This window comes from Rhinolophus sinicus, chromosome 14 (assembly GCF_057876585.1).
Source record: "Rhinolophus sinicus isolate RSI-liver-muscle chromosome 14, RSI-T2T, whole genome shotgun sequence".
Classification (NCBI taxonomy): domain Eukaryota; kingdom Metazoa; phylum Chordata; class Mammalia; order Chiroptera; family Rhinolophidae; genus Rhinolophus; species Rhinolophus sinicus.
In genome coordinates this window covers 106,522,943-106,539,336 of record NC_142514.1, presented here as the reverse complement: position 1 = coordinate 106,539,336, position 16,394 = coordinate 106,522,943, and the positions used below count along the sequence as shown (strand labels likewise).

Below are 16,394 nucleotides of genomic sequence, written 5' to 3'. Positions count from 1 at the left end.
TAGCATGCTTTATAAGTGCTCCATACATAATCTAAAAATGGAATTTGGCTTCTGATTCTTTTCATTATCTCATTTTATCTCTTCTCAGCATGGGATGTAGGCAACATAAGTGTTATTACCCCGTTTCACAGATGGGGCAGGAGAAATGGCAGCAAGTAACTGAGGGAATCTCACCCAGCTGTCCCCTGAGCCCTGGAGCCCAGCTCCCACTGTCTGTTCCCAGTAAGACAAACAGCCAAATCTGAAACCTTGTCAAATCTCTCTTGGCCCAAGCTGAGACCTCCGGCACCTGTCCTATGTAGGAGAGAAGGTCCACTGTGTGCGAAGTACGAAGTGCTTATTAAGCCTTGCCTGTGGCTCTCCCCTCCTCTCAGCCCCAGAGGCTCACTGGAAAGGCTGTGACAACCTGAGGCTCAGCCCACACGTGGAGGATCGTTCACAGAGTTAAATCCTCAAAAACACACTTCACGTTTCAAACAATTCCACTGTCATTTCCTCAATACCTTCATCATGTTTTCTCATTTGGTTTTGGTCTCTGAGTAAATGTAGCTAAATTGCCGTAAGCTTTGTCCCCCCTAAGCTATCTTCGAATTACTTGAGTTTCAGTTTGAATTTTTGAATCCAGCGTCTTGGAGTGGCGTTTATGAGCATCCCGTGCCTGCTCTCTTTAGAGTCAAAGAAATGTCAGCTTACTTGGCTTCGTGCCTGCTATCCTACCTAGTTAATGTCCATCTCCAGTTCAATTAGAAAGAGGTGGAGTTCCTTCTCTGACAGGAAATGATATGATTTGAAGCAGGACAGTGCTACACACAGGTCCCCTGACCCTCACAGAGAGGCACACACATCACATTCCTCCCAAAAGGCTTTTCCCTAATATGGGAAGTTGAAGGAACATTTCATTGTACATTGACAGGAGACAAGTGAGGGCCAGTATCACTTTGTGGAAAGCGCTAGGTTTTTAGATGCCAGCCATCATGAGCCCAAATCCTCAGCTTGTCTCTGTCCACGTATGTGACCCGGGACGGTCTCTTCGCCTTGATGAGCCCAGGGTCTCACCTGTATGCAGACTTATGGTGATGCTTAAGAGAAATGATGCACGTGTGCCAATTAAGTTTTTTCCCGTGCATTCTACAGAATACTGGACCAAGAGAAACTAGCCTTGTTTTTCTCACATAACAAAAAAGATTAAAGGTGGCAACAGCTGATTCAGTGGCTTAAAGATGTCAGGGTCAAGGTCTCTGTCCTTGTTCTGTCCCTTCCCTCACGATCACACAGGGGGGCTGCCACTGCAAGCATTGCATTGCTCTTTAAGACAGGTTAGCACCCACCGGATCTGTCCCTTTCATCAAGAGAAGCCACTGCTTTTGTTTCTCTGTGGTCAGAATTGTGTCACGTGACACCCTCGTGGGGAAAGTGGTTCCAGCTTCTATAGTGGAGTGAGGCAGGATAGCCAGGTGTCTGTGGGGTTTGCCAGCAAACCGCATCTGCCACAGTAAAGAAAGCAGCTAGTGTCGTGCCTGACACATAGTGTGGATTCAAGAAGAACTTGTACACTCATTTTCTCTCTTCAGGCTCTATGGCTCAGGGTCCTAAACTGATGTGAACGTGCATTGACTGGTTACACTAGACCGTTTTCTGATTTGTGGTCCATCTACAGGCACACAGGCTGTCAACAGAGTAGAAAAGTTGCCACCAAAAAAGGAGACGAGAGGAAGTAGAAAGGGACAGCCTGTCTCCCTCAGCCCAGTTAGGATGCGCATTTTGTTACATGGAGACGAAGCCTAATTGTTTGTCTCCCAGAACAAAAACTAAGCGGATCTTAGGCTGCCAGCTCCTCTTCTGTGCTGCTCAGGGTCATTAGCATTGATCTTCAAGAGAGGAGAAAACAGATTTGAATTGGTGAAGGAAGGACCTGAGCTAACTGTAAAATCAGCGATTTCTGACAGCAGATAACACTGGAATACACTCCCGGACACATTGGGGATTTGCAGAAGCGTGAAGCTACCTGGGGCCTTAGAAACAACCCAGTCCAGGCCCACCCAGCACCGATGTCCCCTCTGGGAGGTCCCAGTCTATACATGATGTGCATTATGCCTCCAGGGAGGATTCTAGTGTTTTTATTATATTTTTCTCCGTTTGATTAGGATTGACACTGCAACAGCTAATGGACTGGGGGTCTTTCCCCAGCTAATGACAGGGTGTGGATCTCACCTCCCAAGGCAGCCCATCCCATTCAGGACAGTTCTGCTTGATACAAAATTATTTCCTTACACAGAACACAAACCATCTACTCCATTCCAGTCGGGGACAGTTCTGCCTCCTTATATTGAGGCCTCAGTTATGCCTATTGAAGACCTACCAAGTGCATCAACTCTCCCACTTTCCAGTGCTTGAGGTATCTGAAGACACTGGTCTTTTCCAGGTTAAGCATGTGGTTTCCTCAACCATGCCTCAGGTGATTTGACTTCCAGACCCCTTCTATTTGTAGAACAAGCTGCTAAGTAAATCTAGTACCACAGATGGGTGACTAGAGCCCACACTCCTGAATGTAAGAGCTCAATCCAGTGGGAACTTTCCTGTCTTTATCTCCCATCACTGCCTGACGGTGTTTGGTATCACCTGTTGATATCACCTTTCCTGGCACTTCTCTTACTGCCTGGCTTTTATCTCTTGGTTTCCATTGCGACCCCCCCTTCATGCTGTCACCCATCCAAGTCAGGGACCACAGGATCCTATCCTTGGTCCTCCTCTCATCCATGGCCTTAGTTATCACATACAAATCTCTCTCTCTCTTAAGTGCTAGAAGGAAACATCATTCTACCATTGTACATCTCCATCACAATGTCACAAGTATCATAAACTTAATAAATCAAAAGTGGTTTTTCAAACGAGGTCCTCTTCCTGACCTTCTGTCTTCACAGGGGACAGCAGTTCTCTACCCAGCAGCCTAAGCTAGAATCCTGAGAGTCCCCTGTGTGGCTGCCTCCCCACATCTGTAAAAGATGGTACACTGTCAGCCCTACCGCCTCAGCATCTTCTGCATTCATTTCCTCTGGCTCCTCTCCAGCGTCTCCAGTCATTCCTTCTAGATCACTGAGCACCTTTCTTCTCCACTATACGTCTTCCTCTGCCCCCACTTTGGTTCAGTCCCTTAATGTTTAGTTTGGACAATCCCTGTTCTCCCCTAGGTGGATTCCCCGCCTCCTGTACCACCTGCTCCAATCCAGCTTCCGCCGTACCACCAAAGGGATCTAACATGCACATCTGCCCTGTTATTTTCCTATTTAAAGCGCTAAAATGACTACTTCCTATAAGACTAGCTCTCCAACTACCGAGCAATATAGCGCCTACAAATCACCTGGGGACATTGTTAAAATGCAGCCTCCTTCCACTCAGACTGAGAAGGGCTCAAAAATCAGCCTTCCCACACACACCACCACCAAGCAAGTCATCTACCAACCACACTAGGGAAACGTGCGTCCAGGGCAAAGTACGAACTTTCCAGCAGGCCACATGGCCCACTGCCATCTGGGCTGGCTCTGTCCAGCTCTCTAACCTCATTGTTCGCTGTCCTGCCCTCACGCCCTCAGCATTAGCTGTAAGGAACTGCTGGCAGTGTCCAAGTATGCCGCTGCTATTTGATGCCCCGTCATCTTTATGAATGCTGTGCGCTTTGCCTGAGATGCTCTTCTCTTGTCCCCATGTGCGTGACACTGGCCTACAAGCTCCTTGCAGCTGGGATATTGTCTTTTTTCATCATTGTGGCCCCAGAATTTACCACATTGCCTGGCACATAGCCAGTACTCAGTAAGTGTTGTTGATTCAATGAACAAACGAACAAATAGACAGCACTACACTTTCAAGTGACATCTGAAATGTCACCTGCTCTTTGAAGCCTTCTTCATCTCCTCTCTCCCACACCTCCCACCAGGCAGGCTTTGTGCCCACTTTACGTGAGCCTGTTTCTAATACAGCACCTAACACACGTGTCACTATAGGAGACCAGGAGCTCAGTACTGCGTCCCACTCCTACTTCCATTGTCCTGGTGCCAGTGGTCCCTTAGGGCAGCCTGACGTTGCACTCACTTGTTTGGCAATTGCACCAGACTATTTGCTCATAATGGTTTTACAATTGGCTAATAACCTTTAAAACTTTTTCATATGAACCAGTTATGAACTAGGCCTCCCAATTCTGTTACTTATTTCCAGCTCTAAGTGGAGGACTTTGAGTTTAACCACATTAAATTTCACCTGCTATATTCAGCGGCCTGTCAATCTTGTGATATCTTTAGTCCATCCCCCACTTCATGGGGGGGGGAGCTCCCACTTTAGTTATTGGCAGATTAGTAAGCATGCCATTTAGATGTCATTTATGTGATTGAACTTGGCTGAGCCAGGATCACACGGCAGAGGCACCAGAGATTCCTTCCAAGTTGGCATCTGATAATCAATGAACTTTGCTTAAAACTGTTCAACCCCCTGGGACTTCACATTAAGGGGTAGAGACATTCTCATAGGAGAGTGTCTATCTTACTGGGGTGGGCAAGGAGCTGGGCTTCCTAGGAGTTCATGGCAAGGCCACGCTTTCAGCTTATTCCACCCGGATGCTGACTCCTTCCTGGTCTCCCTCAAGGTCTCCTTGTAGGGGTTGCTGTCAGTTGGAGGACAGCCCACTCTGAGGTTGTTACGGATTATTTTGCAGGTTAGTGGAAGGCCTGGTGTCATTTCTTGAATTCTCAGATAAGAACGCCAACTCAGCCATGGGACTGCTCACAGACTTGGCTCTGGAAAAAAGGTAATTTTTAGTTCCAGAAATTGACATGTCTTTTTCAACTTTTGTTGAACTGTCTGATCTTTTAAAATGGGAAGCTAAGCCAGCAGAGCATCACAAGATCCAGTGAGGAGGAGGGCTGATCCTTCCAGGGGGCCACGGTCGGCCACTCCTGTTCCAGTCCAGTCCCCCGGGTGCTGGGGGATCCAGTCCACAGTAAGTTTAGAAGCAGTGATGTACTTAAAACAGTATCCCTCACAGTGAGCAAGCCTACAGTGTGTTGGAGAAGTTTCTTCCCCTTAATCCGCACCTAATAGGAGCTGCCTAGCAAATGTGTACTGAATAAATGTGAGAGTGAGAGAGACAGAATGCACCGTAAAATGTAGCCTCCTCTTGCGTTGCCAGTGGCATTATGTGTAACCATCCCCCCCTTTTTTGTCTTGCTTATCTGCTGGGAAGACAAGCAAGATCTTAGATTTTCCATAATTCTTAAGTGGATTTCTTTTTTTTAAGTTCCTCACTAACTTTAGGACATCTTGCTTAGAAATGGTCAGATAATGAGAGAGAGCTGCCTGTGCCCCTAGAGAGGCCATCGGCAGTTTGGGAATCTAATGGTTCTTTTACCCAGTTGGTCACATGGGTGGGTCAAGCCCACATATATGTGGAGACATGTATGTATCTGGGCCCTCCTCATGGCTGTGACAAGGAAGCATGCCTGCACTGTATTTCCGGTTTGTACACACACAGCATAGACTCAGAGCAAGGGTAGGTCAGTTTGGCAGAAGCCTAGGGATTCCAACAATTTCTGCATAAGAGAGCTGCCATCTGAGATCTGTTGTTTAACATCAAAGGCAATTCTTCAAACTTAGAGAAATTAAAGCCACAATGCGTATCTACCTAGGGGCATTCTCTTTGGGTGCAGAATGAATCATGCAGGCACACTGCAAACCACATGGGCCCCGAGTTGGTGACGGTCTGCTCCATCACCCAAACTCTGCGTTTATCTTACAGTTTGTACAATGTAGAAATCATGACTGGTGTTTTCTCAACAGATTCCAAGTCTGGTTCCAGACAAGCTTTCCAGGGGTTCTCCCGGCACTCACAGGCGTTCTGGTAAGCAAGTCCTTTTTTATCATCTATGACAGACAATGTCAGGAGCATAAGCAGAACTGTTGAAACCATTTACACTCCAGAACTTGTCTCTCGGGTTGATTAATCATTTATTCACAGCTGAAATTTCCATAATTCTTAGTTATTAAAACAACCATAATTGGGACTCTTGGAGAGGGCATGTGGACGGGGCTTATTACAGGGGAGAAAAAGCTGGATGTGGACTCCATCTTAGGTGAAAGCAGAAAGAGTTTGTCAGTCTCCATCTGTCCCCTTCTGACCCGAAGTCCTGTCATCAGTATCACATCCCCTGCATCCCTGTCCCCTGCACGGAAGTCATCCTGTTAGGAGGGCAAGTGTGTTGGTTTGAGCTGACAAGGCAGAAGACAGCAAGGATTGGGGAGTTCACCTAGGACAGCGTGCTGTGACCAGACTGTCTCTAGTGAGCCATAGACGTTTCAGGGGACCTCAGAGAGCACGTCCACACCCCAATATGTCAGAGGTGGAAACAGAAGTTCTGAGGATGGATAGGACATACCCACGTTCTCCAAGCTGGTTGGTGGTGTCCCTGGGATTAAGCCCCAGCCCTGTTCCAGGCCAAGGGGCTTTGGGTCTCCCAACCTGTTGCCAGCATGACTCTGTTGATGCCGCTTGTAATACTGTGCTCTCTGGGTCCGGGGCATTTGGGTGAGTGAGGTATGCCCCTGGAGATTACACTGGCATCATTACCTGCTCTGCAGATTTGCTTTCTCTTGATTCACTTTTAGAAGAGAGATCCCAAAGTAACCAACACTTCAGCTCTCAGCCAGTGCATCGCCATCATGGGAAACCTCAGTGCTGAGGCTGCCACCCAAAGACAGATGTCTGCCTCTGAAGAATTTGGGGATGCCTGCTTGGGCCTCATGGTATTGTATCTTTTCCACTTAAAGCTGGTCTTTTATCTGCTTTAGGGGTGTTGGCTCCTTCTTAATTATCTAGCTTGTCCAGAAATCCTGTGTAAGGGTGCTGGAGCCACTGGCTTATCCCTTCTGTAACCAATGATTGTATCGGTGGCTGGCCTTAAAGAGCCCTCCACATCAGATCTCATCCACCCTGGAGAGGTTTGAAGGGTTTGGGGGGAGAGTTGGCTTGACCACCCATTTGACCAGCTCACTCCTCAGTTTAAACACAGGACCAGGCTGAACCAGAGTCACGTGGCAGAGGCACCAAAGGCTCCTTGTGAGTCTCCTATCCTGATGCTAGCGCATAGACCAGTCTCTGATCTTCCAACGTCATGTAGGCTCATGACATTGACAATTTAGGGACCGTTGCCCAGGGGAAGAGATGACCATGAAAAGATGCAAGGCAGATAGCTCATGGATCCCCTGGCTTTGTTTCCAAAGGCCAGTTGTGAGGAGGATGTGGACCTGCTCAGAGACGTCCTATATGCACTCCTGGGGCTCATGATGAACTTGTGTCTTCGGTCCCCCTTTTTCTCTGAGGTACGGTATTCTTTTCTCCCTATGTGGAACCCTGGGACAACCTGAACACATTCTGTTGCATAGAACTGTTCTCAGTTTCACAAAGAGAATAGAAGCCCATGGACTCCAACACTGGCAGTGGGAATGGGGAAAGCCGGCTGGACGCTGTCAGTTGGCTCCACTGAGAGAGAGAGATGAGTCACCCAGTCAGGTATTCGTTCAGTAAACAGGATATGCTGAGCACAGTGCTAGGTCCTGCATTTACAAAGTCAAATAAAATGTGGTCCCTACTCAAGGTATTGTCCTGTAGTTAGGGGAAACCGACATGGGGGTAATAGAGCAACAGAAGGAGGTGAGGGAGAGAAATATGGCAGTGCTGAAAGGAGGGAGCGGCCAGTTCTATTAGAGTGCTGGCACCGAGCGCCACTGTGGATTCAGATTACCAGAACATTCCAATCTCCTCCCTGTCCCTGTTGTCACAGGTTTGGGCCATGGAGGTGAGCAGGAGGTGCACGTCTCTGCTGAACAGCCAGGATGGAGGAATCCTGACAGTAAGCTTCTGGGGAGATCAGAAACAACTTCCTTTATTGTTCTCCTGTTGTCTTGTTTTAATATCAGTGCCTCTTGCCCTTTTGAAGTCATCACACCTTTGGGAGTCTGCTGACTCTCTGAGGTACAAGGAGGACATACGTCTCAGAATGATGCCCATAGTCACATACATACCACATTGGCCTGCAGTTTCAGGGGACTTGGGAACCCCACCGGTGCCCATCTGTAGACCCCCGACAGTCCAGAAACCTGAGTTAAGAATCCCTTTTCTGTCTGGTCTGGAATTTAACAGCTTGTACAGTATAACCCATCTGATTTGTCTTTTTTCAAGATGTCCTTGTGCAAATGGAACAGGCCAAGTGATTTTATGTAGAATCTCTTTTTCCATAATCAGCAAAGCCAGGCCCAGATCTTGAAGTGAGTGATGCTGGAGGCTGTTTGCATCATGGTTTTAGCCCCATTGGAGATATATGCTGGAATGGCTTTCTTCTGTTTCTGACATTTGGATAAGAAAACTGCGAACAGCCAATGGTCGGCTCTGTGCATCAGGAGAACATTGATTTGATTCAAGAGGCAATTGGCATCAGTCTAGGATGTGTTACTCACGTTAGGAATCACCCGTCTTTCCCACCTATTAAGTCAGGGCCCTAAAGCCTAGAGAGCAATTGGAGTAGCATCCAGGGCAGGTCTGGGAAACCAGACCTCCAAGCATCGTAGACTAGGGACTGGCTCCAGGGTTATAGTAAAGGTTCTAAGTAGCGTCAGCATGTCCTGTTTGGAGCTCGCATGCCCATAACTTCCCTGAAGTCAGTTCAGACTTCATAGGGCAAAAGTTTTTAACCTGGGCTCCCGAAATGGGTGGCAGGTCTTCAGTGCCCTGGAATCCCCTGCAATTGTGTAGAAGAAAATTCTGAGTATACGTGCATTTTCAGGGAGTTGGAGGGAGCAGCACAGCTTTCCTCAGATCCTCGTAAAAGATCCCCAGAGTGGTAGACACCACTGTTCTTGGGTACTTGGGGCTTTGTGGATGGTCTAAACCTCAGGCAGGGCCTACACAAACCCTTCAAGGACTCCCTTGGCCGATTTCCCCGGGACTCTGTGTATACCACTGCTGGGTCCCCACCAGCTTGTTAAGCAGGGCAGCAGCTTCAGTAGGAGAATCGGGGATGTCTGTAGGTGCTCTCTCGACTGTTTTGTCTGAAAAGAAGATCTGTAGTGTCAACTGTAGCAGCATGCTAGCACCCGTGGGAAGCAGATTTGGAAAAACAAAACTCATAATACGGTAATATACAAGTTTATCCCTTCTTCCTCTGGAGACCTCATTAAAATGAGACGAAAGGCATTAGGAAAAAAAGAACAAAAAGGAGAAACCCACATGGACAAAGTGAACAGGCAGGAGGTCACCAGTGGAAAACAGCTGCAAGAGTGGTCATTAATGAGGCAGGACTGAGGAAACCGTAGTGTAGACTGTAGACGGAGGGGACACAGCGGGGCAGGCGCAGTTTTGTCTTGCAGTACCCTGGAGAAAATCAAACTTCAAAGTGCTGGGTCCAACAGAGGGCAGAAGTAAGAGATGAGGGGATATTTGGCAGCCAGACTTCTATCCCTCAGGCATCAGTTCAGAGCATGTTTTCTCTAAAGGAATTGAAAGATGAGAAATAAACATTTTTTCGGGAGTGCCACCTTTCTTCCTGCTAGTGGACAGACTCCCCATAAATGCAACAGACTGAAACATTTTTATTGCTTCTTTCATAAATGTGACTGGGCAGCTAACCGTCGCCAGGCATTTCAGGAAAACCATACACATAAATATAAAAACAAGATAAACAAAAAAATTGACTCAAAAAAAAAGATGATGATATAGGAAACAAGGAAAAATTAATAACAATCATCTGTATCATCAGAAAAATTAAAAATAGTGTTATAGCCATAAAATAGTAACAGCTTCCTATTTTAAAATATCAGAACTAGAAAATAAAGTAAATGAAGTCTCCCAGAAAATGAACAAAAAGACAAAATTCAGAGCAGATAAAGGGAAAGCTAACCAGGAGGGTTAATCCAGGAAGTCGACCATCTAAGACAGGCCCTACAGATACCAGGACCTCGGCATACCCAGAGCAGGACTTTCTTTCCCAGAGGTGAACTGGTTGGTCCTGTGTAAAGCTGAAATAGGCTGGGCCTCTGCCAGGGGGGCATTGTTTGAAGCCCTTTGAGTTGCCTACCCAGCCATTGTATTAAAAAGAACAGTGCTTGCTCTCTATTACTTGGCCAGTAAGTGTTTTTAGTACCATGCTCTAACCAACTGAGCTAACCAGCCACCCACCATTAAGTGTTTTTAAAGTTAAGGTGCCTATTTTGCTTCCAATACTAATGATTGTTTTTGCCTCACCAAACTACTTGTTAACTTCTTTTTTGAATCTTTGAAAAATATTCTAACTCTAGCATTTCTCTACTTACTGACTTTTAAAGGTCTTCAGCATTTCTGAAAAGAACTTTTAATCATCCTTTGCTTTCTGCTTCCCTCAGAGAGCTGCTGGCGTTCTCAGCCGCACCCTTTCTTCCTCTCTGCCAATTATTGAGGAGGCCGTAGGAGCAGGAGTTGTGAAGAAAATGATTAAATTCTTGAAGGTAAAATCACGTCATTGGTTATAACCTCTCGAATTTCCAGGAACATTATGTTTTATTTGGGAAACAGAAGTGAGGTGCCTTTTCACCCCTGATAGATTCTAAATTTCTTGAGTAGGGATCCGCTTCTGCCTGTCTATCCAGACTGCTCTGAATATCAACAAAAGATTATTGAATTAATAAGTAGACTGTTCGTTAGATATATCCATAAAAACTGCTCACCACTCAAGCCTAACTTAAAAATGGATGGCCTCTGTGCTTGAAAAAGGTGACCTGAGTGACTTCCAACAAGGTTTCTCAGGCCCCTTATTTTGCTCCTGTTTTCCCGCTCCTGATGCTTTATCCAGTTATCTGGAGAATGGTGGGTATAACTCCGTTTAGGAGATACGTAGGGTGCAGTGTTCCCATGAGACAAAAGGATGTTCGGATTTTCCTTATGAGTGCTGTGAATGTAAGCAAGTCAGTCCAACCAGTACCTAGACTCACCGGAAAGGGTGAGGTGACTAACTCAGCTGCCATCCTGCCCGTGATGTATGTGCCCAGTGAGGCTCACCCACCCGTGTTAGTGTGGTGACCCCACGGGAAACTAATTCATAAAACTCCAGGCTGAGTGGGGCCAGGCTACTTGGATGATGACCGTTATGTACTCTGTACAACTCTTGCAAACCTATCAGAGTCTGCTGATTGCATACACACACATATGCATTATGTATGATACGTGCTCATGAGCATTAGAAGACCCCACATTATGTGGTTTGAAGGATTACGATTTGACGGTTGTTACTTCTTAATGTGATCTAGACTTGTGATGTTCTCCATGCGGGCCTGTCAGCCTGACAGCCTTAGCAATCAGCCCTCATTCTCAATTGGTGAAATGACGAAGGAAGGCCTTTCCTCCTCCCTTTTTGGGAGATCTGCCAGTCAATAGTACCATTCTCTTCTCAGCCATTCTCTCGTACAGGCTTCCACAGGCGTTACTCAGGGGTGAATGACAGGCCTACCTTCGTGGCAGGGGTGTGGGCAGCGTTACAGAGGCTGCTCCCCACGAAGCACAGTCCATTCTCAGTGGAACTCTCTTAGAAGTTTAGGAAGACTCCAGCACAATCACAGCTGCTCATGTGCTTTCCGGCCAAGAACAGTCATAGGATTGATTTTATTTTCCATCTAATTTCATTCGGAAATCCAGATGGGCGGCCAGAATGCGTCACGCTATGCCATAAAGATCCTAGCCGTCTGCACTAATACTTGTCACGAAGCACGAGAAGAAGTGATAAGACTGGATAAAAGTAAGTGATGGTTTCATTCAGCAGAGCTCACATCCCAGAGGCTAATCCATCTTCGAGGCTGCAGAGGGAACTGCCGATGAGCGGTGAGGAAAGACCGCATAATGCCGCTAACCTTGCCCCAGACTTCAGCAGTGTTTGCAGAGTAAGATGTCATTTCACCTCCAGCTCTGAAAGCATTTAATTAGCCTCCGGCTGCACACAGGTAGCAGGCCCAGGCTGGAGACTGAGCTGTGAAGCAGCTCCAAGGTAACAGGTCGAAGCAGGAGCCACCTCCTCTCACCAAGTTAAATTGAAATTGTTTCTAAAACATTCTGCTTAGACTGACCTAACACAGGTTCTCTTCCTTCACCAGGGGGAGGGAGGGAGAAATGGCTCAACCTTTTGTGAATGAGGAGAATATCAGAGTCAGAGCCTAGTGTTACTCTAGGAACTGAAATTGGCTGCAGTCACAGGTAGCAGGTTCCCAGCTGAGGCAGCTGGCTAACCTTCTCCTTAACACCTCGTCTGGAATGCATGGGTAGGGAACTGAGTGGGGCCCTGCCGTGGAAGCAAGAACCTTTCCTCTGGAGCCTGTTGCTTGTCCCACAGTCCAGGGTGCAGGCCTGTGGCCTCCCACTCAGGGGCTGTCAGGTGGAGAGCAGAGGTTAAGACCAGGGGTGTTAGAGAAGACAGACCCGTCTGCCGCCTAGCATTCGTCCCCACACCATCTGTGTTGTGCTGGGCACTGCTCTGGGCCCGAGATCCCTCAGAGACACAGCAAGGAGCCTAGGAGCTTCATAGCACTGAATGAGCGAGTGACATGTCCATCCTCAGAGCTTCTGGGGCAGCTTGGCAACCACTCATGTCCACCAACTCTCCTGTGGTCCTCCAACACCTCCCTGTGCCCCTCATGTCCATTGCCCGCCTCCTGTTTGGGATTTGGAGGGCCGACGCTTGTTCTGCTCCCTCCCTGCAGAGTTCAGTGTTCTGCTGACACTGCTCAGCTCGGAGGATGAGATTCTGGTGGTTAACGCCGCCTTCTGCCTGGGCAACTGCATGGAGGTGCCGCAGGTGGCAACCTCCCTGCTGAAGACAGACATCGTGCAGGTCTTGTTAAAGCTTGCAGGCAGCGATGCGCGGAACGCAGCCTTGCAGCTGAACGCGGGGATAGCTCTGGCGAAGCTGTGCACGGCCGAGCCAAGGTATGCTGGGGTGGCCCGGGCAGTCACAGCTCACAGCAGGCAGGCCAGGGCCAGCCGGGGCACCATGCTGTGGCTGGGCCTCTGCCACACAGAGCCCGGGGAGGGGGGAGCTCCAGGCGCCCTGGTGTCTTCTGTGCAGACAGGTGTTGGGCCCCAGTAGCTGCTTCTCTGGAGGAAGGCTTCCTGAAGGAACCAGGAGCCCTCGGGCTCCTCCCAGAGAGAGGCAAGATGCTTGTTTATCTGACAGGGATTTGTTCCGTGTGCTTATTGCCAGTCTTCTCTCTGTTCCACTCTCTCAGTCTCCATCCTTCTCTCCTCCTTTCCCTCCTCCCCCCTCTCCTTCCCACACCATCTCCCCTTCTCTCTCCCTCCTTCTCTCTCCTCTACTTTTCCAGAAAACGTTAGACCTCCCACTTCATTTTTTGCCCAGGGCATAAGCATATGGGACAATGTCCAATGAGGGTAACATTCTCATGCTGGAGAAAACCAAAGGAAGATGTGAGACAGCACGTCTAAGACCACCTGACAAGCCAGGGCAGGGGGTCTTGGCTTTAACTGTGTACATTGCTTCTCTTTCGCACAGCCTTGTGTTCTGCCCTGGTCTTGTTCTGAGGCACTTGAACACCTGGCGTTCGTGCTTCTGGAAGGTGCCTGCCTGTGGCTGAGTGACGCAGCCTAGCTGGGGGGCCCTCCTGGGGCAGGGCGGGGCTCTGGCCTCCCTGGTTCCTTTACAGCTTCACACCTCTAATTCCTTCTCTGTAGAAGGAGAGGGTTGGCCTGAATGACATCTAAGGTCCATTCAAGTTCTGTCTGATTGTTCAAATGGAAGGAATGGGTAAAATCGTTCTTCCACAGAAAGCAAGGCACATCAGCTAGCTCGAGCTCAAAGTGGCAACCTCCTGGGGAGTTCCCAAGAGCAAGGTCCCATCAGATCAGCCTGTCACATCTGCCACTCACAGCAAGAGTGTTTGCAGTGTTTGGTGGGCCTCGCCGAGGGCTCCCAGGGCCACAGCCACTGTCCCTTTGCACCTTCCCACCCAGGTCTACCTGAGGGGCGGAGGTTCTGGGTGCCAGCAGTCTACACCATGGCATTTCTGTCCTAGTGTTTGTGCTCTGATTGTGACAGGTTTGCTGCTCAACTGAGAGAGCTTCATGGGATAGAAATTCTCAGCTCTACCACGAAGTACATCAATAATTCTTGAGAGACGTGGTGTCTGTGTAAACACATGGCTGTATGCTCTGGGTTGTTCCTGTGCTAATAAAGACTTTTAAAATCTCCACTCCAGAATTGAAGATTGATTTCAAAGTGCTGGCCCGTTTTCATTGGTAACCAGAGTGGGCATCGGGCCAGCTACCATGACGGGAACTGCACTGGTCTGCTCCTCTGTCATGCCCTCCTTAGAATGGCCCTTTCTGTTGTGTCGACGCTGGATGCCAGTAAACAAAAAGCCATGCTTCCCAGGCTCCCTTGGAGGCAGTGGTTCTAGATGGAAACTAGATTTTGCCAACCCAATGCCCTTTCTGCCCCTTTTGCTATTTCCTGCTGGCAACATGCTAGAAACATCAGGTTTTCAGCAGCAGCATTTTGGTGTCTGTTTTCCAGCTCGGAGATGCCAAGAAACAGCTGCAGTGGCATCAACAATGGTGGCAGCTTCCTGAGGCCATGCCTGGTACTGTGGCCTGTACTGTGAATTCCATGGGTTCAGTGGTGGGTATGGCTCCCTGGCAGGGAGTGCTGTATGATCCGGGAAGTCATTCCTGGAAGCCCATCCTGTGCCCTCCTCCAGCCCATCGAATGATGCTGTGAACACCCGTTCTGTGTGTCAGTGGGGTCTCTTTCTGCATGAAACTCACAAATACAGACATAATTACTTCCCTAACCCGCCTCACATTCTCAGCCCATGCCCAAATGTCCTGCTCCCGTGTAGTTGCCCCAGGTGCACTCAAACTGTCAGGGCCACCTCTGGACCTCAGGTCCATAAGTGAGAAGTTCAATAAGTGACACAACTGCTACTTCTCAGTACACTCAGTTGACCATTTTAGGGGAGGAGGCAGGCCCTGCGTGATATAATGAATGCTAAGAGTACCAGACCAAAGTTCCAAAGACATATGGTCATACCCTGCTATCTGGCAGATATGTGACTTTGGGCAAGTCACTTAACCTCTCTGAGCTTTGGTTGCTGCTTCTGAGAAAGCTAGAATAATACCTGTCCAATCTATTTTCTACATTGCTGTGAAGATTAAATGACAGTTTAGAAGTAAAGGCACTTTGGGGCAGCCTGTTAGCTCAGTTGGTTAGAGCGTGGCACTCTTAACAAGGTTGCCGGTTCGATCCCCACATGGGCCACTGTAAGCTGCGCCCTCCACAACTAGATTGAAACAACTACTTGACTTGGAGCTGATGGGTCCTGGAAAAACATACTTAAATAAATTTAATTAATTAATTAATTAAAAGCTGCCTCTACGTCATTAAAAAATAATGCTAAAGGCACTTGGGGAATTCTAAAGTGCTACACAAATATAAATTATGAGGCTCCATCTTGACCATGACCATCAGTTGAGTTAGATTTGAGGGGCCTGGGAAAGGGTAAAGCATACATCCTTTAAAGAATCAGAGCTGGGCAATTCCTGGACCATGTCGGAAAGGAAATCCTCCTCCCGTCTACCTTCTAGGAGATTTTACTCATCACAGCCAAAGAAATGGTTCTTCACAAATGAGGTGGCTCTTAGCTTAAATTAAGAACTTTGTTCCTGAAACCAAGATAGATAATTGGCACTTTGGGGGCCTGGAAAGAAATCAGTGGCCCCAAGCCTCTCACTGTGAGATCAGTGCTCCCCATGGGGCTACAGTAAGCTCACTGGAGTACTCTGTGATGGTGCCATTTCATTGTCCCTGGGTGGCAGCAAGTGACAAGCCACAGAGAGGCCAGATCCTGCCCACTTAGTCTCATCATGCAAACAAACACACTTCAAGAGGTTACTAAATTGCAAAGGGAGATGGCTTGATACTAAACGGAGCACTGAGAAGAAAATTAGAGGCTGCAAAATTGGCTGTTTTCGGAGAGAATTCAGTGGAGCTTTAAAAATGGAAAAGGCTGCCTGTGTATATACCCAGCAGGCTTGTCTCCTCTGATGTGATGTTCAGACCCCTCCTTCTCCTCTTTGGCTGCACTCCTCCCCAGCTCTTGAAAGTGGCTATTATACATGTGATCTCTTTCCCAAAGAGGGGGGAATGTCAAATTATATTATTAGCTTTGCTTCAGAGTGCCAGCTGAGAGCAGTAATCTGCTTTGGAGGATGGTCTGGCTGCACCTGAGGAGTTCCCTCCTCTCGCCGGGGGAAAGAAGTTTACATGCTGGTGTTCTCCATCTCCAGTGTGGAGCCAACCCTGAAGTCTTGTTACCTTAAGCAC

At 48.1% G+C, this 16,394-nt stretch overlaps 1 protein-coding gene across 6 annotated transcripts in view; it reads left to right on the top strand.

Annotated features, from left to right (window-relative positions):
* Positions 1-14,262, top strand: part of TTC12 (tetratricopeptide repeat domain 12) — a 51,092-nt gene extending 36,830 nt beyond the window's left edge. For 4 of the 6 annotated variants that reach the window (XM_074335466.2, XM_019753345.3, XM_019753343.3 and 1 more), the window contains 8 exons: positions 4,703-4,795; positions 5,824-5,884; positions 6,649-6,786; positions 7,264-7,362; positions 7,824-7,892; positions 10,417-10,518; positions 11,702-11,801; positions 12,757-13,275. In XM_074335466.2, the coding sequence (XP_074191567.1) occupies positions 4,703-4,795; positions 5,824-5,884; positions 6,649-6,786; positions 7,264-7,362; positions 7,824-7,892; positions 10,417-10,518; positions 11,702-11,801; positions 12,757-13,142 (1,048 nt within the window). In that variant the 3' untranslated portion in view covers positions 13,143-13,275. Of the gene's footprint in view, positions 1-4,702; positions 4,796-5,823; positions 5,885-6,648; positions 6,787-7,263; positions 7,363-7,823; positions 7,893-10,416; positions 10,519-11,701; positions 11,802-12,756; positions 13,276-14,108 lie in introns of those variants that run through there. The other 2 variants (XM_019753346.3, XM_088791453.1) reach the window with 2 other exon arrangements.
* Positions 14,263-16,394: the final 2,132 nt, after the last annotated feature.